This window comes from Scyliorhinus torazame, chromosome 12 (assembly GCF_047496885.1).
Source record: "Scyliorhinus torazame isolate Kashiwa2021f chromosome 12, sScyTor2.1, whole genome shotgun sequence".
In the NCBI taxonomy this organism is placed as follows: Eukaryota; Metazoa; Chordata; class Chondrichthyes; order Carcharhiniformes; family Scyliorhinidae; genus Scyliorhinus; species Scyliorhinus torazame.
In genome coordinates this window covers 67,973,577-67,997,560 of record NC_092718.1, presented here as the reverse complement: position 1 = coordinate 67,997,560, position 23,984 = coordinate 67,973,577, and the positions used below count along the sequence as shown (strand labels likewise).

The window sequence follows — 23,984 nt, the reverse complement described above, 5'->3', positions numbered from 1 at the left end:
CACTGTGCAGCCCCTGAACAAGGAGCCTCTCACTCAGGTGAGGAGGTCCTCGAGGACATTTATTTCAACCTGCATATCGTCCGACCAGCTTTTAGTTCTCCAGCTCATTGTTATTGTCTAAATCTCAGGATTTACAGATGTTGCTTCTATTTACCTGAACTCTGCCAGTTTGACCTCTCGACACCTGGATCTGGTATCCGTACACCTGGATCTCAACTAGACGTGTCCAGGACACGGCACTGGAGCCTCGGTGATCGTTCTCCACCTCAATATTGAACATGGTGAGATTCCCAGCTGCTCCGCAGTACTTACTGAAGGTGTATTTACAAGTTCCTTGGAAATCAAATGCTTTCCTGTCAAAAGTGAAATAATGGGGGTCACCGGAGGCCGAGCAGGTGCCACGTTCTTTGGGATAGCAGCCACGCGCTCCGTCCACAAGGCGGCAGTCTTCATGGACACTGCACCTGAAATCTTCACAATTCATGCCAATGGTGGCGTTCCAGCAGGTACATTTCCTACTGCAGCTTTCCATTAGGATGACACTCTCACCTTTGCTGTAATAATGACCTTGGAATGAGCAGCCACACTGACTCAGAGCCACGCACCTACTGCCGCTCAGGATGTAGCCATCATCGCACTGACAGCTCTCTATACAAGGCTGGCCACAACGTAAATGTGCCGTTGTATCAGCGCAACTGGCGGGACAAGCGGAGCTACAGCTGTTATAGTGACTGTGCGACGGGCAGGAGATTTCTGAAACACACAAACAGACGGGGTTACAGTAAAGAACAGTGACAGGCAAACGTGTCATTTCACTCATTCCTTTCCACATAAAGTCTTTGAAAGCAGCAATCACTCGCTCACCATGTCCCCAAGATTGACCTTCAATCACCGTCTCACTCAATCCTTGAGACTAATGTTGATGAGGTGAGTTTAATGATCTTAATTACACAGGTTTGGTTCAATGAGTATTCAGCTGATTATCAGTTGATTGTATGTGAACAACTTATGTCAAAACAGAGACTGGAATGAGCAGATTGCTGAAAACCCAGAATGGGTCTGCTCTAATTGGTCATTATATCAAAATGATGGATTTAGTGCAAACGATTGACTCCCAATTGTACTAATCTGTGGGTTTAAAATCGATCATCATCAATATCTGCATTTATTTCATGAATCACAGAATCAGAGAATTCTGGCGGTGCAGAAGTAGACCATTATCCCATTGTGTCTACACTGACTCTCCAGACCAGCATCCTGACATAGTGCCGTTCCCCTGACATTTCCCCGTACCCTGTACTTTGTGTCCGATTCAAATAATCATCGAATGACCTCTCTAATGCCTCTATGGAACCTACCTCCACCACACTTAGAGGCCGAACATTCCAGACCCCCAACCTGTGAAAAAGGTTATTCTCACATCACATTTATTTATTTGACAAATCACTTAAAATCTATTCCTTCTACATCTGGATCCTTTACGAGCAGGAACAGTTTCTCCCTGTCTACTCTGTCCAGCCCCCTCATGATTTTGAACATCTTTATCAAATCTCCTTTTCTCAGCCTCCTCTTCGCCAAGGAGGACACACCCAACCTCTCCAATCTATCCTCATAACTGAAGTTTCTCATCCCTGGAACCATTCTTGTAAACGTCCTCTGAACTCTCTCCAATGTCTTCACATCCTTCCTTTAGTGTGGAGCCCAGGACTGTTCACATATTCTAATAAAGTGTAACTGCTGTCTTTGAAAGGTTCAGTATAACCTCTTTGCTCCTGTACTCTGTGTCCCTATTAATAAATCCCAGAATACTATCCGCTTCATCAACTGCTCTCTCCACCTTTCCTGCTACCATCAATAATCTCTGCACAGACACACCCAGGTCCCGCTGCTCCTGCTCCATTTAAGGATGTTACAGGCTGAACAGTGTGACCCGGACTTTGAGTAGAAACTTGTGACACTGATTAGGTTTATCTTTCCAAACACATTTTCTCACCACAGCCTGTTGCATTTCTCCAATCTTCGATTGAGACACCTCTTCTCTGACACTCGGCTACGTAAGATTCAATGGCCTGACAGAGTGTCTCGTGCATTCCGGCCAATGCGCACAGATCAAAGACACAGTTTTCAGAGTACGTTGTTGGGCTCAGCACCGAGTGACATTGGCGGAAAGGCCCACGGGTGTTGGTCAAAACCCCGCAGGAACTTTCTGAGGTGTAGACACGGCGATCAGCTTCGGTGCACAAGGGGCTGGGCAAGCCGGGATCATCCCCACACGAAGCTCCAGAGGTTGCTGTTTTCCAGCTGTTCCCAAATGCCGAGGCTGTAGACAATGTGGTGCCATTGGGGGAGAGGAAATCATCAACCCCGTCTCCGTTGAAGTTTCCGCATAGTCCACACAGAGAGCCGGAGTAGATGCCGGGAACCGACACCACGGCGTAATGGTTCCAGTCATAGGAGACACGGAGGCCAAAATCTGTCTGCAGTAACGCCGCTGATCCGCTTTGGGAAAGGGTAATTTTCCCAGATTCTAACCTCACAGGTAAATTAAAGGCCTCAGCATTTACCTGTTAACATGGAGACACAATGAGAAACTGAGTCAGATATGGAAATATAAGATCAACTAATTAATCCCCTGCAGAGAAATTTCTGTGTCAATCATCCTGAAATCTACCATTATCCTGGTCAGACTTTCGAGAAATCAATCTCTCCACCTACACTACCTCGATTTTATACACAAAAAAACTGTACATAGAAACATAGAATATATCAGTAGGAAGAGGCTGTTTGATCCTTCAAGCCTTCTTCGCTATTCATTATGTTCATGACGGAACATCTAACTCAATAGCTTATGCCCTCTTTCTACCCATATACTTGATCCCTTTCGTCCCTAGTGCTCTATCTAACTGCTTCTTGAAACATACTGTGTTTTGGTTTCAGCTACTTCCTTTGGTGACAATTTCTACAGGCCTCCACTCTCTGGATGAAGCAATTTCTCCTAATCTCAGTCCCATATGTTCTACCCCATATCCTAAAATGGTGATCCCTCATTCTGGGCTCCCACACCATCGGGAACATCTTGTTGCATCTAGCCTAATCCTCTTAGAACTTTAGAAATCCCTATGAAAGCCCCGATTGCATCTGTCATGAAGGTCACCCAGTGATTTCCATTCAAATAACCATGATCATTGGGACATCGAACTTCGGGAAAGTCTCCATTGAGTTCTCTATGCCAAACCCACGTGATCTCATTTCTTTTCTATCACTTTTTCTGTGATCTTTTTGGAAGTCTCCAGAAAAGACAACTAACCCGCATTCACTATTAATATTATCTATACAGATAGTTATATACTCAAAAATCTAAATTCAATCATAATTCCATGTTCACTCTATGCAATCATACTATTATGTTCAAAGTATTCATTTCTCACATTCTTTGTTGTTGGTTCTGGGGGAGAGTCATGCCTGCTATTGAGATCAGACTAACAGGTCTGAAGTTCAACAGTTTCTTGTTTTTATAAATATTGTGATACATTAGGTTCCCCTTCATTTATGACATGGGGGTCACTGACTGCGCCTGTGTTCATCACCATCACTAATTACATTGGAATTCACTGATATGCTGGAACATTTCAGAGGGATCAGCCCCCATTAGAGCACGGTACAGGCAACATCCATCTGAAGAGAGTTTCGGGGCCCATGCCCTACACGGTTCAAATGTTTAACACCCCGAGGCCCACACCTCGCTCATCTGCCTCTCTCCATGACTCTACCCCAGCAGCCAGAGCTGATCATGTTGTTGTCAGGATTCAGGCTTTAGCTCAGCGCCATCAAACTCACAAACCCAGAGAGCGACAGCACTGTGCAGCCCCTGAACAAGGAGCCTCTCACTCAGGTGAGGAGGTCCTCGAGGACATTTATTTCAACCTGCATATCGTCCGACCAGCTTTTAGTTCTCCAGCTCATTGTTATTGTCTAAATCTCAGGATTTACAGATGTTGCTTCTATTTACCTGAACTCTGCCAGTTTGACCTCTCGACACCTGGATCTGGTATCCGTACACCTGGATCTCAACTAGACGTGTCCAGGACACGGCACTGGAGCCTCGGTGATCGTTCTCCACCTCAATATTGAACATGGTGAGATTCCCAGCTGCTCCGCAGTACTTACTGAAGGTGTATTTACAAGTTCCTTGGAAATCAAATGCTTTCCTGTCAAAAGTGAAATAATGGGGGTCACCGGAGGCCGAGCAGGTGCCACGTTCTTTGGGATAGCAGCCACGCGCTCCGTCCACAAGGCGGCAGTCTTCATGGACACTGCACCTGAAATCTTCACAATTCATGCCAATGGTGGCGTTCCAGCAGGTACATTTCCTACTGCAGCTTTCCGTTAGGATGACACTCTCACCTTTGCTGTAATAATGACCTTGGAATGAGCAGCCACACTGACTCAGAGCCACGCACCTACTGCCGCTCAGGATGTAGCCATCATCGCACTGACAGCTCTCTATACAAGGCTGGCCACAACGTAAATGTGCCGTTGTATCAGCGCAACTGGCGGGACAAGCGGAGCTACAGCTGTTATAGTGACTGTGCGACGGGCAGGAGATTTCTGAAACACACAAACAGACGGGGTTACAGTAAAGAACAGTGACAGGCAAACGTGTCATTTCACTCATTCCTTTCCACATAAAGTCTTTGAAAGCAGCAATCACTCGCTCACCATGTCCCCAAGATTGACCTTCAATCACCGTCTCACTCAATCCTTGAGACTAATGTTGATGAGGTGAGTTTAATGATCTTAATTACACAGGTTTGGTTCAATGAGTATTCAGCTGATTATCAGTTGATTGTATGTGAACAACTTATGTCAAAACAGAGACTGGAATGAGCAGATTGCTGAAAACCCAGAATGGGTCTGCTCTAATTGGTCATTATATCAAAATGATGGATTTAGTGCAAACGATTGACTCCCAATTGTACTAATCTGTGGGTTTAAAATCGATCATCATCAATATCTGCATTTATTTCATGAATCACAGAATCAGAGAATTCTGGCGGTGCAGAAGTAGACCATTATCCCATTGTGTCTACACTGACTCTCCAGACCAGCATCCTGACATAGTGCCGTTCCCCTGACATTTCCCCGTACCCTGTACTTTGTGTCCGATTCAAATAATCATCGAATGACCTCTCTAATGCCTCTATGGAACCTACCTCCACCACACTTAGAGGCCGAACATTCCAGACCCCCAACCTGTGAAAAAGGTTATTCTCACATCACATTTATTTATTTGACAAATCACTTAAAATCTATTCCTTCTACATCTGGATCCTTTACGAGCAGGAACAGTTTCTCCCTGTCTACTCTGTCCAGCCCCCTCATGATTTTGAACATCTTTATCAAATCTCCTTTTCTCAGCCTCCTCTTCGCCAAGGAGGACACACCCAACCTCTCCAATCTATCCTCATAACTGAAGTTTCTCATCCCTGGAACCATTCTTGTAAACGTCCTCTGAACTCTCTCCAATGTCTTCACATCCTTCCTTTAGTGTGGAGCCCAGGACTGTTCACATATTCTAATAAAGTGTAACTGCTGTCTTTGAAAGGTTCAGTATAACCTCTTTGCTCCTGTACTCTGTGTCCCTATTAATAAATCCCAGAATACTATCCGCTTCATCAACTGCTCTCTCCACCTTTCCTGCTACCATCAATAATCTCTGCACAGACACACCCAGGTCCCGCTGCTCCTGCTCCATTTAAGGATGTTACAGGCTGAACAGTGTGACCCGGACTTTGAGTAGAAACTTGTGACACTGATTAGGTTAATCTTTCCAAACACATTTTCTCACCACAGCCTGTTGCATTTCTCCAATCTTCGATTGAGACACCTCTTCTCTGACACTCGGCTACGTAAGATTCAATGGCCTGACAGAGTGTCTCGTGCATTCCGGCCAATGCGCACAGATCAAAGACACAGTTTTCAGAGTACGTTGTTGGGCTCAGCACCGAGTGACATTGGCGGAAAGGCCCACGGGTGTTGGTCAAAACCCCGCAGGAACTTTCTGAGGTGTAGACACGGCGATCAGCTTCGGTGCACAAGGGGCTGGGCAAGCCGGGATCATCCCCACACGAAGCTCCAGAGGTTGCTGTTTTCCAGCTGTTCCCAAATGCCGAGGCTGTAGACAATGTGGTGCCATTGGGGGAGAGGAAATCATCAACCCCGTCTCCGTTGAAGTTTCCGCATAGTCCACACAGAGAGCCGGAGTAGATGCCGGGAACCGACACCACCGCGTAATGGTTCCAGTCATAGGAGACACGGAGGCCAAAATCTGTCTGCAGTAACGCCGCTGATCCGCTTTGGGAAAGGGTAATTTTCCCAGATTCTAACCTCACAGGTAAATTAAAGGCCTCAGCATTTACCTGTTAACATGGAGACACAATGAGAAACTGAGTCAGATATGGAAAGATAAGATCAACTAATTAATCCCCTGCAGAGAAATTTCTGTGTCAATCATCCTGAAATCTACCATTATCCTGGTCAGACTTTCGAGAAATCAATCTCTCCACCTACACTACCTCGATTTTATACACAAAAAAACTGTACATAGAAACATAGAATATATCAGTAGGAAGAGGCTGTTTGATCCTTCAAGCCTTCTTCGCTATTCATTATGTTCATGACGGAACATCTAACTCAATAGCTTATGCCCTCTTTCTACCCATATACTTGATCCCTTTCGTCCCTAGTGCTCTATCTAACTGCTTCTTGAAACATACTGTGTTTTGGTTTCAGCTACTTCCTATGGTGACAATTTCTACAGGCCTCCACTCTCTGGATGAAGCAATTTCTCCTAATCTCAGTCCCATATGTTCTACCCCATATCCTAAAATGGTGATCCCTCATTCTGGGCTCCCACACCATCGGGAACATCTTGTTGCATCTAGCCTAATCCTCTTAGAACTTTAGAAATCCCTATGAAAGCCCCGATTGCATCTGTCATGAAGGTCACCCAGTGATTTCCATTCAAATAACCATGATCATTGGGACATCGAACTTCGGGAAAGTCTCCATTGAGTTCTCTATGCCAAACCCACGTGATCTCATTTCTTTTCTATCACTTTTTCTGTGATCTTTTTGGAAGTCTTCAGAAAAGACAACTAACCCGCATTCACTATTAATATTATCTATACAGATAGTTATATACTCAAAAATCTAAATTCAATCATAATTCCATGTTCACTCTATGCAATCATACTATTATGTTCAAAGTATTCATTTCTCACATTCTTTGTTGTTGGTTCTGGGGGAGAGTCATGCCTGCTATTGAGATCAGACTAACAGGTCTGAAGTTCAACAGTTTCTTGTTTTTATAAATATTGTGATACATTAGGTTCCCCTTCATTTATGACATGGGGGTCACTGACTGTGCCTGTGTTCATCACCATCACTAATTACATTGGAATTCACTGATATGCTGGAACATTTCAGAGGGATCAGCCCCCATTAGAGCACGGTACGGGCAACATCCATCTGAAGAGAGTTTCGGGGCCCATGCCCTACACGGTTCAAATGTTTAACACCCCGAGGCCCACACCTCGCTCATCTGCCTCTCTCCATGACTCTACCCCAGCAGCCAGAGCTGATCATGTTGTTGTCAGGATTCAGGCTTTAGCTCAGCGCCATCAAACTCACAAACCCAGAGAGCGACAGCACTGTGCAGCCCCTGAACAAGGAGCCTCTCACTCAGGTGAGGAGGTCCTCGAGGACATTTATTTCAACCTGCATATCGTCCGACCAGCTTTTAGTTCTCCAGCTCATTGTTATTGTCTAAAACTCAGGATTTACAGATGTTGCTTCTATTTACCTGAACTCTGCCAGTTTGACCTCTCGACACCTGGATCTGGTATCCGTACACCTGGATCTCAACTAGACGTGTCCAGGACACGGCACTGGAGCCTCGGTGGTCGTTCTCCACCTCAATATTGAACATGGTGAGATTCCCAGCTGCTCCGCAGTACTTACTGAAGGTGTATTTACAAGTTCCTTGGAAATCAAATGCTTTCCTGTCAAAAGTGAAATAATGGGGGTCACCGGAGGCCGAGCAGGTGCCACGTTCTTTGGGATAGCAGCCACGCTCTCCGTCCACAAGGCGGCAGTCTTCATGGACACTGCACCTGAAATCTTCACAATTCATGCCAATGGTGGCGTTCCAGCAGGTACATTTCCTACTGCAGCTTTCCGTTAGGATGACACTCTCACCTTTGCTGTAATAATGACCTTGGAATGAGCAGCCACACTGACTCAGAGCCACGCACCTACTGCCGCTCAGGATGTAGCCATCATCGCACTGACAGCTCTCTATACAAGGCTGGCCACAACGTAAATGTGCCGTTGTATCAGCGCAACTGGCGGGACAAGCGGAGCTACAGCTGTTATAGTGACTGTGCGACGGGCAGGAGATTTCTGAAACACACAAACAGACGGGGTTACAGTAAAGAACAGTGACAGGCAAACGTGTCATTTCACTCATTCCTTTCCACATAAAGTCTTTGAAAGCAGCAATCACTCGCTCACCATGTCCCCAAGATTGACCTTCAATCACCGTCTCACTCAATCCTTGAGACTAATGTTGATGAGGTGAGTTTAATGATCTTAATTACACAGGTTTGGTTCAATGAGTATTCAGCTGATTATCAGTTGATTGTATGTGAACAACTTATGTCAAAACAGAGACTGGAATGAGCAGATTGCTGAAAACCCAGAATGGGTCTGCTCTAATTGGTCATTATATCAAAATGATGGATTTAGTGCAAACGATTGACTCCCAATTGTACTAATCTGTGGGTTTAAAATCGATCATCATCAATATCTGCATTTATTTCATGAATCACAGAATCAGAGAATTCTGGCGGTGCAGAAGTAGACCATTATCCCATTGTGTCTACACTGACTCTCCAGACCAGCATCCTGACATAGTGCCGTTCCCCTGACATTTCCCCGTACCCTGTACTTTGTGTCCGATTCAAATAATCATCGAATGACCTCTCTAATGCCTCTATGGAACCTACCTCCACCACACTTAGAGGCCGAACATTCCAGACCCCCAACCTGTGAAAAAGGTTATTCTCACATCACATTTATTTATTTGACAAATCACTTAATCTATTCCTTCTACATCTGGATCCTTTACGAGCAGGAACAGTTTCTCCCTGTCTACTCTGTCCAGCCCCCTCATGATTTTGAACATCTTTATCAAATCTCCTTTTCTCAGCCTCCTCTTCGCCAAGGAGGACACACCCAACCTCTCCAATCTATCCTCATAACTGAAGTTTCTCATCCCTGGAACCATTCTTGTAAACGTCCTCTGAACTCTCTCCAATGTCTTCACATCCTTCCTTTAGTGTGGAGCCCAGGACTGTTCACATATTCTAATAAAGTGTAACTGCTGTCTTTGAAAGGTTCAGTATAACCTCTTTGCTCCTGTACTCTGTGTCCCTATTAATAAATCCCAGAATACTATCCGCTTCATCAACTGCTCTCTCCACCTTTCCTGCTACCATCAATAATCTCTGCACAGACACACCCAGGTCCCGCTGCTCCTGCTCCATTTAAGGATGTTACAGGCTGAACAGTGTGACCCGGACTTTGAGTAGAAACTTGTGACACTGATTAGGTTAATCTTTCCAAACACATTTTCTCACCACAGCCTGTTGCATTTCTCCAATCTTCGATTGAGACACCTCTTCTCTGACACTCGGCTACGTAAGATTCAATGGCCTGACAGAGTGTCTCGTGCATTCCGGCCAATGCGCACAGATCAAAGACACAGTTTTCAGAGTACGTTGTTGGGCTCAGCACCGAGTGACATTGGCGGAAAGGCCCACGGGTGTTGGTCAGAACCCCGCAGGAACTTTCTGAGGTGTAGACACGGCGATCAGCTTCGGTGCACAAGGGGCTGGGCAAGCCGGGATCATCCCCACACGAAGCTCCAGAGGTTGCTGTTTTCCAGCTGTTCCCAAATGCCGAGGCTGTAGACAATGTGGTGCCATTGGGGGAGAGGAAATCATCAACCCCGTCTCCGTTGAAGTTTCCGCATAGTCCACACAGAGAGCCGGAGTAGATGCCGGGAACCGACACCACCGCGTAATGGTTCCAGTCATAGGAGACACGGAGGCCAAAATCTGTCTGCAGTAACGCCGCTGATCCGCTTTGGGAAAGGGTAATTTTCCCAGATTCTAACCTCACTGGTAAATTAAAGGCCTCAGCATTTACCTGTTAACATGGAGACACAATGAGAAACTGAGTCAGATATGGAAATATAAGATCAACTAATTAATCCCCTGCAGAGAAATGTCTGTTAAATTATCCTGAAATCTACCATTATCCTGGTCAGACTTTCGAGAAATCAATCTCTCCACCTACACTACCTCGATTTTATACACAGAAAAACTGTACATAGAAACATAGAATATATCAGTAGGAAGAGGCCGTTTGATCCTTACAGCCTTCTTCGCTGTTAGTTAGGTTCATGGCTGATTATCTAACTCAATAGCTATATCCCGCTTTCCACCCATATACTTCGTCCCTTTTATCCCAAGTACTATATCTTTTTTTTTAAAAATAATTTATATTAAAGGTTTTCATAAAATATCAAGAACTAAATGAGAAAGAAAAAAGAATCCAACAGGGTTAAGTACAAAACACAATCTAAAAAAGCAACCCCCCAAACCCCTCCCCCCCGTACCTAAATAATAAATTAACATTAACACCCCGACTTAAGACAACAGGTGTATACACCCCCTCAGACCCTTCCAGTGTAAATAGCATAAACAAAAATAAAATAACCCCCCCCCCTCCGCCCCGAGCTGCTGCTGCCATTGACCAATGTCTAGCGTTCTGCCAGAAAGTCTAAGAACGGTTGCCACCGCCTAAAGAACCCTTGTACCGACCCTCTCAAGGCGAATTTCACCCTCTCCAATTTAATGAACCCTGCCATATCGCTGATCCAGGATTCCACGCTTAGGGGCCTCGTATCTTTCCACTGAAGGAGAATCCTTCGCCGGGCTGCGAGGGACACAAAGGCCAGAATTCCGGCCTCTTTCGCCTCCTGCACTCCCGGCTCCTCTGCCACCCCAAATATTGCGAGCCACCAGCCTGGTTCCAAGTACTATATCTAACTGCTGCTTGAAACATGCAATGTTTTGGCTTCAACTACTTCCTTTGGTGACAAATTCCACAGGCCCAACACTTACTGGGTGAGCAATTTCTCCTCATCTCAGTCCTACATGTTCTCCCCATATCCAAAAACAGTGACCCCCTCGTTCTGGACTCCCCCACCATCGGGAACATTTTGTTGAATCCAGCCTAGTCCTCTTAGAACTTTCGAAATTTCTATTGAAGCCCTGATTGTATCTGTCATGAATGTCACCCAGTGATTTCCATTCAAATAGCAATGATAATTGCTACATCGAACATCGGGAAAGTCTCCATCGAGTTCTCTATGCCAAACCCCAAGTGCTCTCATTTCCTGACTATCACTTTGTGTGTGATCTTATTGGAAGCCTTCAGAAAAGACAACTCGCCACATTCACTATTAATATTACTCATACAGCTAGTTACATCGTCAAAAATCTCCAATTCAACCATAATTCCATGTTCAGTCTATCCAATCGTACCATTATAAGACCATAAGACCACAAGACATAGGAGTAGAAGTAAGGCCATTCGGCCCATCAAGTCCACTCCACCATTCAATCATGGCTGATTTCAACTCCATTTACCCGCTCTCCATAGCCCTCAATTCCTTGAGAAATCAAGAATTTATCAACTTCTGCCTTAAAGTCCCGGCCTCCACCGCCCTCTGTGGCAATGAATTCCACAGACCCACCACTCTCTGGCTGAAGAAATTTCTCCTCATCTCTGTTCTAAAGTGACTCCCTTTTATTCTAAGGCTGTGCCCCCGGGTCCTAGTCTCCCTGCTAATGGAAACAACTTCCCTACGTCCACCCTATCTAAGCCATTCATTATCTTGTAAGTTTCTATTAGATCTCCCCTCAACCTTCTAAACTCCAATGAATATAAACCCAGGATTCTGGCACTGACCCATATGTTCAAAGTGTTCATTTGTAACATTGTTTGTTGTCGGTTCTGGGGGAGAGTCATGCCTGCTATTGAGGTCAGGCTAACAGGTCTGTAGTTCCACATTTTCTTGCTTTTATAAATATTGGGATACATTGGGTTCCTCTTCATTTGTTACACGAGGTCACTGACTGAACCTGTGCTCATCACCCATCACTAATTACACTTGAATTCACTGATATGCTGGACCATGTCAGAGGGATCAGCCCCCATTAGAGCACGGTACAGGCAACATCTATCTGAAGAGAGTTTCGGGGCCCATAGTCTGCATGGGGCAAATGTTTAACACCCCGAGGCCCACACCTCGCTCATCTGCCTCTCTCCATGACTCTACCCCAGCAGCCAGAGCTGATCATGTTGTAGTCAAGACTCAGGCTTCAGCTCGGCACCATCAAACTCACAAACCCAGAGAGCATCAGCACTGTGCAACCCCTGAACCTGGAGCCTCTTACTCAGGTGAGGAGGTCCCCGAGGACATTTATTTCAACCTGCATATCGTCCGACCAGCTTTTAGTTCTCCAGCTCATTGTTATTGTCTAAAACTCAGGATTTACAGATGTTGCTTCTATTTACCTGAACTCTGCCAGTTTGACCTCTCGACACCTGGATCTGGTATCCGTACACCTGGATCTCAACTAGACGTGTCCAGGACACGGCACTGGAGCCTCGGTGATCGTTCTCCACCTCAATATTGAACATGGTGAGATTCCCAGCTGCTCCGCAGTACTTACTGAAGGTGTATTTACAAGTTCCTTGGAAATCAAATGCTCTCCTGTCAAAAGTGAAATAATGGGGGTCACCGGAGGCCGAGCAGGTGCCACGTTCTTTGGGATAGCAGCCACGCGCTCCGTTCTCAAGGCGGCAGTCTTCATGGACACTGCACCTGAAATCTTCACAATTCATGCCAATGGTGGCGTTCCAGCAGGTACATTTCCTACTGCAGCTTTCCGTTAGGATGACACTCTCACCTTTGCTGTAATAATGACCTTGGAATGAGCAGCCACACTGACTCAGAGCCACGCACCTACTGCCGCTCAGGATATAGCCATCATCACACTGACAGCTCTCTATACAAGGCTGGCCACAACGTAAATGTGCCGTTGTATCGGCGCAACTGGCGGGACAAGCGGAGCTACAGCTGTTATAGTGACTGTGCGACAGGCAGGAGATTTCTGAAATGCACAAACAGACAGGGTTACAGTAAAGAACAGTGACTGGCAAACGTGTCATTTCACTCATTCCTTTCCCCATAAAGTCTTTGAAAGCAGCAATCACTCGCTCACCATGTCCCCAAGATTGACCTTCAATTACCGTCTCACTCAATTCTTTAGACTAATGTTGATGAGGCGAGTTTAATGATCTTTATTACACAGGTTTGGTTCAATGAGTATTCAGTTGATTATCAGTTGATTGTATGTGAACAAATTATATCAAAACAGAGACTGGACTAAGCAGATTGCTGAAAACCCAGAATGAGTCTGCTCTAATTAGTCATTATATCAAAATGATGGATTTAGTGCAAACGATTGACTCCCACTTGTTCTAATCTGTGGGTTTAAATCCGATCATTATCAATATCTGCATTTAATTCATGAATCACAGAATCAGAGAATTCTGGCGGTGCAGAAGTAGACCATTATCCCATTGTGTCTACAATGACTCTCCAGACCAGCATCCTGACATAGTGCCGTTCCCCTGACATTTCCCCGTACCCTGTACTTTGTGTCGATTCAAATAATCATCTAATGACCTCTCTAATGCCTCTATGGAACCTACCTCCACCACACTTAGAGGCCGAACATTCCAGGTGCCAACCTGTGAAAAAGGTTATTCTATAATCACATTTGTTTATTTGACAAATCACTTAAAATCGATTCCATCTAGATCTTGATCCTTTACGAGCAGGAACAGTTTCTCCCTGTCTACTCTGTCCAGCCCCCTCATGATTTTGAACATCTTGATGAGACCTCCTTTTCTCAGCCTCCTCTTCTCCAAGGACGACACAGCCAACCTCTCCAATCTATCTTCATAACTGGAGTTTCTCATCCCTGGAACCATTCTTGTAAACCTCCTCTGAACTCTCTCCAATGTCTTCATATCCTTCCTTTAGTGTGGAGCCCAAAACTGTGCAAAATATTCCGATTAGGTCTAACTGGTGTCTTTTATAGGTTCAGCACAACCTCCTTGCTCCTGTACTCTGTGTCCCTATTAATACATCCCAGAATACTATCCGCTTCATCGACTGCTCTCTCCACCTTTCCTGCTACCATCAATAATCTCTGCACAGATAAACCCAGGTCCCTCTGCACCTGCTCCATTTAAGGTTGTTACAGGCTGAATAGTGTTACCCGGACATGGAACAGAAACTTGTGACACTGATTAGTTTGATCTCTCCAAACATATTTTCTCACCACAGCCTGTTGCATTTCTCCAATCTTCGATTGATACACCTCTTCTCTGACACTCGGCTACGTAAGATTCAATGGCCTGACAGAGTGTCTCGTGCATTCCGGCCAATGCGCACAGATCAAAGACACAGTTTTCAGAGTACGTTGCTGGGCTCAGCACCGAGTGACATTGGCGGAAAGGCCCACGGGTGTTGGTCAAAACTCCGCAGGAACTTTCTGAGGTGTAGACACGGCGATCAGCTTCGGTGCACAAGGGGCTGGGCAAGCCGGGATCATCCCCACACGAAGCTCCAGAGGTTGCTGTTTTCCAGCTGTTCCCAAATGCCGAGGCTGTAGACAATGTGGTGCCATTGGGGGGGAGGAAATCATCAACCCCGTCTCCGTTGAAGTTTCCGCATAGTCCACACAGAGAGCCGGAGTAGATGCCGGGAACCGACACCACGGCGTAATGGTTCCAGTCATAGGAGACACGGAGGCCAAAATCTGTCTGCAGTAACGCCGCTGATCCGCTTTGGGAAAGGGTAATTTTCCCAGATTCTAACCTCACTGGTAAATTAAAGGCCTCACCATTTACCTGTTAACATGGAGACACAATGAGAAACTGAGTCAGATATGGAAATATAAGATCAACTAATTAATCCCCTGCAGAGAAATGTCTGTGTCAATCATCCTGAAATCTACCATTATCCTGGTCAGACTTTCGAGAAATCAATCTCTCCACCTACACTACCTCGATTTTATGCACAGAGTTATTGTACATAGAAACATAGAATATATCAGTAGGTAGAGGCTGTTTGATCCTTCAAGCCTTCTTCGCTATTCATTACGTACACAGTGGATCATCTAACTCAATAGCTTATGCCCGCTTTCTACCCATACACTTGAGGGGCAGCACGGTAGCATAGCACAAATGCTTCACAGCTCCAGGGTCCAAGGTTCGATTCCCGGCTTGGGTCACTGTCTGTGCGGTGTCTGCGCGTTCTCCCCGTGTGTGCGTGGGTTTCCTCCAGGTGCTCTGGTTTCCTCCCACAGTCCAAAGATGTGCAGGTTAGGTGGATTGGCCATGCTAAATTGCCCTTAGTGTCCAAATTGCCCTTAGTGTTAGGTGGGGTTACTGGGTCATGGGGATAGGGTGGAGCTGTGGGCTTGGGTCGGGTGCTCTTTCCAATGGGCAGACTTGATGGGCCGAATGGCCTCCTTCTGCACTATAAATTCTATGATAACTTTCGTCCCAAGTGCTCTATCTAACTGCTTCTTGAAACATGCAATGTTTTGGCTTCAACTATTTCCTTTGGTGACAAATTCCAGAGGCCCATCACTTACTGGGTGAAGCAATTTCTCCTCATCTCAGTCCTATATGTTCTACCCCATATCCTAAAAGGTTCTGTTAAATCATCCTGAAATCTACCATTAGCCTGGTCAGACTTTCGAGAAATCAATCTCTCCACCTACACTACCCCTCGTTCTGGACTCACCCACCATCGGGAACATCTAGCCTAGTCCTCCTAGAAATTCAGAAATTTCTATGAAAGCCCTGATTGTATCTGTCATGAAGGTCACCCAGTGATTTCCATTCAAATAACCATGATAACATCGGGAAAGTCTCCATTGGGTTGTCTATGCCAACCCCACGTTCTCTCACTTCCTTACTATCACTTTGTGTGTGACCTAATTGGAAGTCTTCAAAAAAGACAACTGCATCGCATTGAGTATTAATATTATTTATACAGATAGTTACATCCTCAAAAATCTCCAATTCAACCATAAATCCATGTTCACTCTATCCAATCGTACCATTATGTTCAAAGTGTTCATTTGTCACATTCTTTGTTGTAGGTTCTGGGGGAAGAGCCATGACCGCTATTGAGGTCAGGCTAACAGGTCTGTTGTTTCACATTTTCTTGATGTGCAGATGCCGGCGTTGGACTGGGGTGAGCACAGTATGAAGTCTTACAACACCAGGTTAAAGTCCAACAGGTTTGTTTCAAACACGAGTTTCGGAGCACTGCTCCTGGCATTCACCCGAGGAAGGAGCAGGGCTCCGAAAGCTAGTAATTGAAACAAACCTGTTGGACTTTAACCTGGTGTTGTAAGACTTCTTACTGCGCCCACATTTTCTTGTTTTATAAATATTGGGATACATTGGGTTCCTCTTCACTTGTGACACGGGTGTCACTGACTGAGCCTAGCCTGTGCTCATCAGCCATCACTAATTATACTTGAATTCACTGATATGCTGGACCATTTCAGAGGGATCAGCCCCCATTAGAGCACGGTACGGGCAACATCCATCTGAAGTTGCAGGGCCTAGGGGGTAAATGTTTAACACCCCGAAGACCACACCTTGCTCATGTGCCACTCTCCATAACTCTACCCCAGCAGCCAGAGCTGATCATGTTGTAGTCAGGATCAGGCTTCAGCTCAGCACAATCAAATTCACAAACCCAGAGAGCGACAACACTGTGCAGCCCCTGAACTCGGAGCCTCTCACTCAGGTGAGGAGGTCCCCGAGGACATTTATTTCAACCTGCATTTCGTCCAACCAGAACTAAGTTCACCAGCTCAGTGTTATTGCCTAAAACCCAGTATTTACAGGTGTTGCTTCTATTTACCTGAACTCTGCTAGTTTGACCTCTCGACACCTGGATCTGGTATCCGTACACCTGGATCTCAACTAGACGTGTCCAGGACACGGCACTGGAGCCTCGGTGATCGTTCTCCACCTCAATATTGAACATGGTGAGATTCCCAGCTGCTCCGCAGTACTTACTGAAGGTGTATTTACAAGTTCCTTGGAAATCAAATGCTTTCCTATCAAAAGTGAAATAATGGGGGTCACCGGAGGCCGAGCAGGTGCCACGTTCTTTGGGATAGCAGCCACGCGCTCCGTCCACAAGGTGGCAGTCTTCATGGACACTGCACCTGAAATCTTCACAATTCATGCCAATGGTGGCGTTCCAGCAGGTACATTTCCTACTGCAGCTTTCCGTTAGGATGACACTCTCACCTTTGCTGTAATAATGACCTTGGAATGAGCAGCCACACTGACTCAGAGCCACACACCGACTGCCGCTCAGGATGTAGCCATCATCGCACTGACAGCTCTCTATACAAGGCTGGCTACAACGTAAATGTGCCGTTGTATCGGCGCAACTGGCAGGACAAGCGGAGCTACAGCTGTTATAGTGACTGTGCATCGGGCAGGCGATTTCTGAAAGACACAAACACACGGGGTTACAGTAAAGAACAGTGACAGGCAAACGTGTCATTTCACTCATTCCTTTCCCCATAAAGTCTTTGAAAGCAGCAATCACTCGCTCACCATGTCCCCAATATTGACCTTCAATCACCTTCTCACTCAATTCTTTAGACTAATGTTTATGTGGCGAGTTTAATGATCTTTATTACACAGGTTTGGTTCAATGAGTATTCAGTTGATTATCAGTTGATTGTATGTGAACAAAACAGAGACTGGACAGAGGAGATTGCTGAAAACCCAGAATGAGTCTGCTCTAATTGGTCATTATATCAAAATGATGGATTTAGTGCAAACGATTGACTCCCACTTGTTCTAATCTGTGGGTTTAAATCCGATCATTATCAATATCTGCATTTAATTCATGAATCACAGAATCAGAGAATTCTGGCGGTGCAGAAGTAGACCATTATCCCATTGTGTCTACACTGCCTCTCCAGACCAGCATCCTGACATAGTGCCGTTCCCCTGACATTTCCCCGTACCCTGTACTTTGTGTCGATTCAAATAATCATCTAATGACCTCTCTAATGCCTCTATGGAACCGACCTCCACCACACTTAGAGGCCAAACATTCCAGACCCCAACCTGTGAAAAGGACACATCACATTTATTTATTTCACAAATCACGTAAAATCGATTCCCTCTAGATCTTTACCTTTTACGAGCAGGAACATTTTCTCCCTGTCTACTCTATCCAGCCCCCTCATGATTTTGAACATCTTTATTAAATTTCCTTTTCTCAGCCTCCTCTTCGCCAAGGACGACACACCCAACCTCTCCACTCTATCTTCATAACTGAAGTTTCACATCCCTGGAACCATTCTTGTAAACCTCCTCTGAACTCTCTCCAATGTCTTCACATCCTTTCTTTAGTGTGGAGCCCAGAAGTGTGCACAATATTCTGATGAGGTGTAACTGCTGTCTTTGAAAGGTTCAGTATAACCTACTTGCTCCTGTACTCTGTGTCCCTATTAATAAATCCCAGAATACTATCCGCTTCATCAACTGCTCTCTCCACCTTTCCTGCTACCATCAATAATCTCTGCACAGATACACCCAGGTCCCGCTGCTCCTGCTCCATTTAAGGATGTTACAGGCTGTACAGTGTGACCCGGACTTTGAATAGAAACTTGTGACAATGATTAGGTTAATCTTTCCAAACACATTTTCTCACCACAGCCTGTTGCATTTCTCCAATCTTCGATTGAGACATCTCTTCTCTGACACTCGGCTACGTAAGATTCAATGGCCTGACAGAGTGTCTCGTGCATTCCGGCCAATGCGCACAGATCAAAGATGCAGTTTTCAGAGTACGTTGTTGGGCTCAGCACCGAGTGACATTGGCGGAAAGGCCCACGGGTGTCAGTCAAAACCCCACAGGAACTTTCCGAGGTGTAGACACGACGATCAGCTTCCGTGCACAAGGGGACGGGTGCGTCGGTGTCATCCCTGCACGTAGCTCCAGAGGTTGCTGTTTTCCAGCTGTTCCCAAACGCTGAGGCTGCAGGCAACGCAGTGCCATTGGGGGAGACAAAATCGTCACCACCGTCTCCGTTGAAGTTTCCGCATAGTCCACACAGAGAGCCGGAGTAGATGCCGGGAACCGACACCACCACGTAATGGTTCCAGTCATAGGAGACACGGAGGCCAAAATCTGTCTGCAGTAATGCCGCTGATCCACTTTGGGAAAGGGTAATTTTACCAGATTCTAAGCTGACTGGTAAATTAAAGGCCTCAGCATTTACCTGTTAACATGGAGACACAATGAGAAACTGAGTCAGATATGGAAATATAAGATCAACTAATTACTCGCCTGCAGTGAAATGCCTGTGCAAATCATGCTGAAATCCAGCATTAGCATGGTCAGACTTTCAGTCAGAATAATCTCTCCGAACCCATATTGCCTCGATTTCATACACATAGAAACTGTGCAGAGAAACATAGTCAATATAAGAAGGAAGTATCCATTTGGTCCTTGGAGCCTGCTGCACTATTCATTATCATCATAGCTGATCATCCAACTCAATTGCCTGAACTCGTCTTCCACCCATACAATAATAATCTTTATTGTCACAAGTAGGCTTACATTAACACTGCAATGAAGTTACTGTGAAAAGCCCCTAGTCGCCACATTCAGGCGGCTGTTCGGATACACATAGGAAAAATTCAGAATGTCCATTTTACCCAACAGCTCGGCTTTCAAGACTCGAGGGAGGAAACCAGAGCACCGAGATGAAACCCGTGCAGGGAGACCATACAGACTCCGAACGGACAGTGACCCAAGCCTGGGACCCTTTTGCTGTGGAGCAACAGTGCTAACCATTGTGCTACCATACTGCCCTTAGATTCCCTTCGTCCAAAGTATTATATCTACCTGCTTCTTGAAAACATACAATGATTTGGCCCCAACTATTTCCTGTGGTAAATAATTCCACAGGCTCACCACTCTCTGGGTGAAAACATTTCTCCTCATCTCCGTCCTCAATGGTCTGCTCTGTATCCTCAGACTGCGACCCGTGGTTTTGGACACCCCCACCATCGGGAACATCTTCTTGCATCCATCCTGTCTCAACAAGTTAGAATTTCAGAAGATGCTGTGGAAGCCCTGATTGTATCTGTCAGAAATGTCACCCAGTGATTTCCATTCGAATAACCATGATCATCGGTACATCGAACGTCGGGAAAGCCTCCATCGAGTTCTCTATGCCAATCCCATGTGCTCTCATTTCCTTACCATCATTTTGTGTGTGACCTTAATGGAAGACTGCAGAAAATTCAAATGTGCCACATTCACTATTAATATTATCCATACAGCTAGTTACATCCTCAAAAACCTCCAATGTAATTATAAATCCAGGCTCACTCTATCCAATCGTACCATGATGTTCAAAGTGTTCATTTCTCACATCCTTTATTGTAAGTTCTGGGATAGAGTCATGCCTGCTATTGAGGTCAGGTTAACAGGTCTGTAGTTCCACATTTTCTTGTTTTTATAAATATTGGTATACATTGGTTCCTTTTCATTTGTGACACGGGTGACACTGACTGAGCCTGTGCTCATCACCCATCACTAATTACACTTGAATTCACTGATATGCTGGACCATGTCAGAGGGATCAGCCCCCATTAGAGCACGGTACGGGCAACATCCATCTGAAGAGAGTTGCAGGGCCTATGGGGCAAATGTTTAACATCCCGAAGACCACACCTTGCTCATGTGCCTCTCTCCATGATTCTACCCCAGCAGCCAGAGCTGATCATGTTGTAGTTAGGATTCAGGCTTCAGCTTGTCACCATCAAACACACAAACTCAGAGAGCATCAGCACTGTGCAGCCCCTGAACTAGGAGCTTCTCACTCGGGTGAGGAGGTCCCTGAGGACATTTATTTCAACCTGCATATCGCCCAACCAGATCTTTCTCTACCAGCTCAGTGTTATCGTCTAAAACTCAGGATTTACAGATGTTGCTTCTATTTACCTGAACTCTGCCAGTTTGACCTCTCGACACCTGGATCTGGTATCCATACACCTGGATCTCCACTAATCGTGTCCAGGACACGGCACTGGAGCCTCGGTGATCGTTCTCCACCTCAATATTGAACATGGTGAGATTCCCAGCTGCTCCGCAGTACTTACTGAAGGTGTATTTACAAGTTGCTTGGAAATCAAATGCTCTCCTGTCAAAAGTGAAATAATGGGGGTCACCGGAGGCCGAGCAGGTGCCACGTTCTTTGGGATAGCAGCCACGCACTCCGTCCACAAGGCGGCAGTCTTCATGGACACTGCACCTGAAATCTTCACAATTCATGCCAATGGTGGCGTTCCAGCAGGTACATTTCCTACTGCAGCTTTCCGTTAGGATGGCACTCTCACCTTTGCTGTAATAATGACCTAGGAATGAGCAGCCACACTGACTCAGAGCCACACATCTACCTCCGCTCAGGATGTAGCCATCATCGCACTTGCAGCTTTCTGTACAAGGCTGGCTACAAAATAGTGGGGCAGTTGTATCGGCACAACTGGCGGGACAAGCAGAGCTACAGCTGTCAAAGTGACTGTGCGACGGGCAGGAGATTTCTGAAACACACAAAGACAGGAGTGGCTGTACCTTCCAACAGAGTGACCAACGGAACAAGACCCACTCGAGTAATCAAAATGAAAATTGTGCGTACATTAAAACCTTACCGACCGCTATTGCCCTTTCTGCTCTTCTAGATTGAACAGTTATTCACCCGTAACCTGTTTGTCTTTGGGCTCATCCTTATTAAACTCAGGAGCTTTTTAGATCAATGCCCCTGTGTTGGAACAGTAAGAAGTCTTACAACACCAGGTTAAAGTCCAACAGGTTTGTTTCGATGTCACTAGCTTTCGGAGCGCTGCTCCTTCCTCAGGTGAATGAAGAGGTATGTTCCAGAAACATATTTATGGACAGATTCAAAGATGCCAGACAATGCTCTGTAAAGATTTAATCACCTGCTAATGCTTGTATTCCAAGCATTGTCTGGCATCTTTGAATCTGTCTATATGTATGTTTCTGGAACATACCTCTTCATTCACCTGAGGAAGGAGCAGCGCTCCGAAAGCTAGTGACATCGAAACAAACCTGTTGGACTTTAACCTGGTGTTGTAAGACTTCTTACTGTGCTCATCCCAGTCCAACGCCGGCATCTCCACATCCTGTGTTGGAAGGCATTCCAATCACACAGCATACACACATCAGACACAGGCCATTCAGCCCATCCCCTCACTTCTTGCTCCACATGAGCTTCCTCCCTCCACAGGGATCTGTGTTTGGGCCTCAATTATTCATTAATGACTTGGATGATGGCACAGAAAGCCATATATCCAAATTTGCTAATGATGCAAAGTTAAGAACATTGTACACAGTCAAGGTGATAGCATAAAATTGAAAGGAGATATTGACACACAAGGTGAATGGGCAAAATTATGGCAGATGGAATTCGAGGTAAGCAAGTGTGAGGTTATCCATTTGGGACCAAAAAAGAATATAGCAGAGTACTTTCTAAATCGGAAGAGGTTAGGTACAGTGTATGTCCAAAGAGACTTGGGGGTCCAGGTGCATAGATCCTTAAATTGCCAGGAACAAGTAAAGAAAATAATCAACAAGGCTAATGGAATGCAGGCTTTATATCTAGAGGACTGGAATATAAAGACACAGGGGTTTTGCTGCAGCTTTACAAAACCCTGGTTAGACCCCACTTGGAGTCACTGTGAGCAGTTCTGGGCGCCACACCTTTGGAAGCCTTGGAGGGACTGCAGTGACGGTTTACAAAAATGATACCTGGACTACAGGAGTTAAGTTATGAGGTGAGATTGCACAAATTAAGCCTGTTTTCACTGGAATTTAGTTGGTTAAAGTGTGATCTGATCGAAGTATTCAAGATATTAACAGGGCAAAACAGGGTAGATAACGATAAATTGGTTGGAGAATCTAAAACCAGAGGACATAGTCTAAAAATTAAGGCTAGACCGTTCAGGAGAGATGTTAGGAAGCACTTCTTCACGCAAAGGGTGGTAGATGTTTGGAATTCTCTCCCACAAACAGCAGTTGAAACTGTAACAGTTGTTAATTTTAAATCTGTGATACATAGATTTTTGTTGTGCAAAGATATCAAGGGATAGGGACCAAAGGTCATTAACCAAAAAGAAAATGCTGGAAAATCTCAGCAGGTCTGGCAGCATCTGTAGGGAGAGCAAAGAGCTAATGTTTCGAGTCCAGATGTCCCTTTGTCAAATCTGTTGAGCTTTGGCAAAGGGACATCTGGACTCGAAACGTTAGCTCTTTTCTCTCCCTACAGATGCTGCCAGACCTGCTGAGATTTTTCAGCATGTTCTTTTTGGTTTCAGATTCCAGTATCCGCAGTAATTTGCTTTTTGCCAAAGGCCATTATATGGGGTTAGGCCACAGATCCGCCATGATGTCATTGAATGGCGGGGCAAGCTCAAGGGGCTGAATGGCCTACTCATTTTCCTGTGTTCCATGTGTTTATCCAGCTTCCCCCCCTGAAATACATCAATGTTATTCACCTCAACCACTACCTGCGGGGCGAGTCCCACATTCTACCCACTCCCTGTGGGGGTGAGTCACACATTCTCCCCACTCCCTGTGGGGGAGTCTCACATTCTCCCCACTCCCTGCGGGGGAGTCCCACATTCTC

At 45.6% G+C, this 23,984-nt stretch overlaps 1 protein-coding gene across 1 annotated transcript in view; it reads right to left on the bottom strand.

Annotated features, from left to right (window-relative positions):
• The window catches only part of LOC140387052 (IgGFc-binding protein-like), a 125,669-nt gene that overhangs the window by 26,856 nt on the left and 74,829 nt on the right, over positions 1-23,984 (bottom strand). The window contains exons 10-20 of the mRNA XM_072470063.1: positions 21,284-21,882; positions 18,980-19,550; positions 17,159-17,757; positions 14,550-15,120; positions 12,712-13,310; positions 9,702-10,272; positions 7,865-8,463; positions 5,849-6,419; positions 4,010-4,608; positions 1,994-2,564; positions 155-753 (exon numbers count right to left, since the gene is read on the bottom strand). Coding sequence (XP_072326164.1) covers positions 155-753; positions 1,994-2,564; positions 4,010-4,608; positions 5,849-6,419; positions 7,865-8,463; positions 9,702-10,272; positions 12,712-13,310; positions 14,550-15,120; positions 17,159-17,757; positions 18,980-19,550; positions 21,284-21,882 — 6,449 coding nt within the window. The remainder of the gene's footprint in view (positions 1-154; positions 754-1,993; positions 2,565-4,009; positions 4,609-5,848; positions 6,420-7,864; positions 8,464-9,701; positions 10,273-12,711; positions 13,311-14,549; positions 15,121-17,158; positions 17,758-18,979; positions 19,551-21,283; positions 21,883-23,984) is intronic.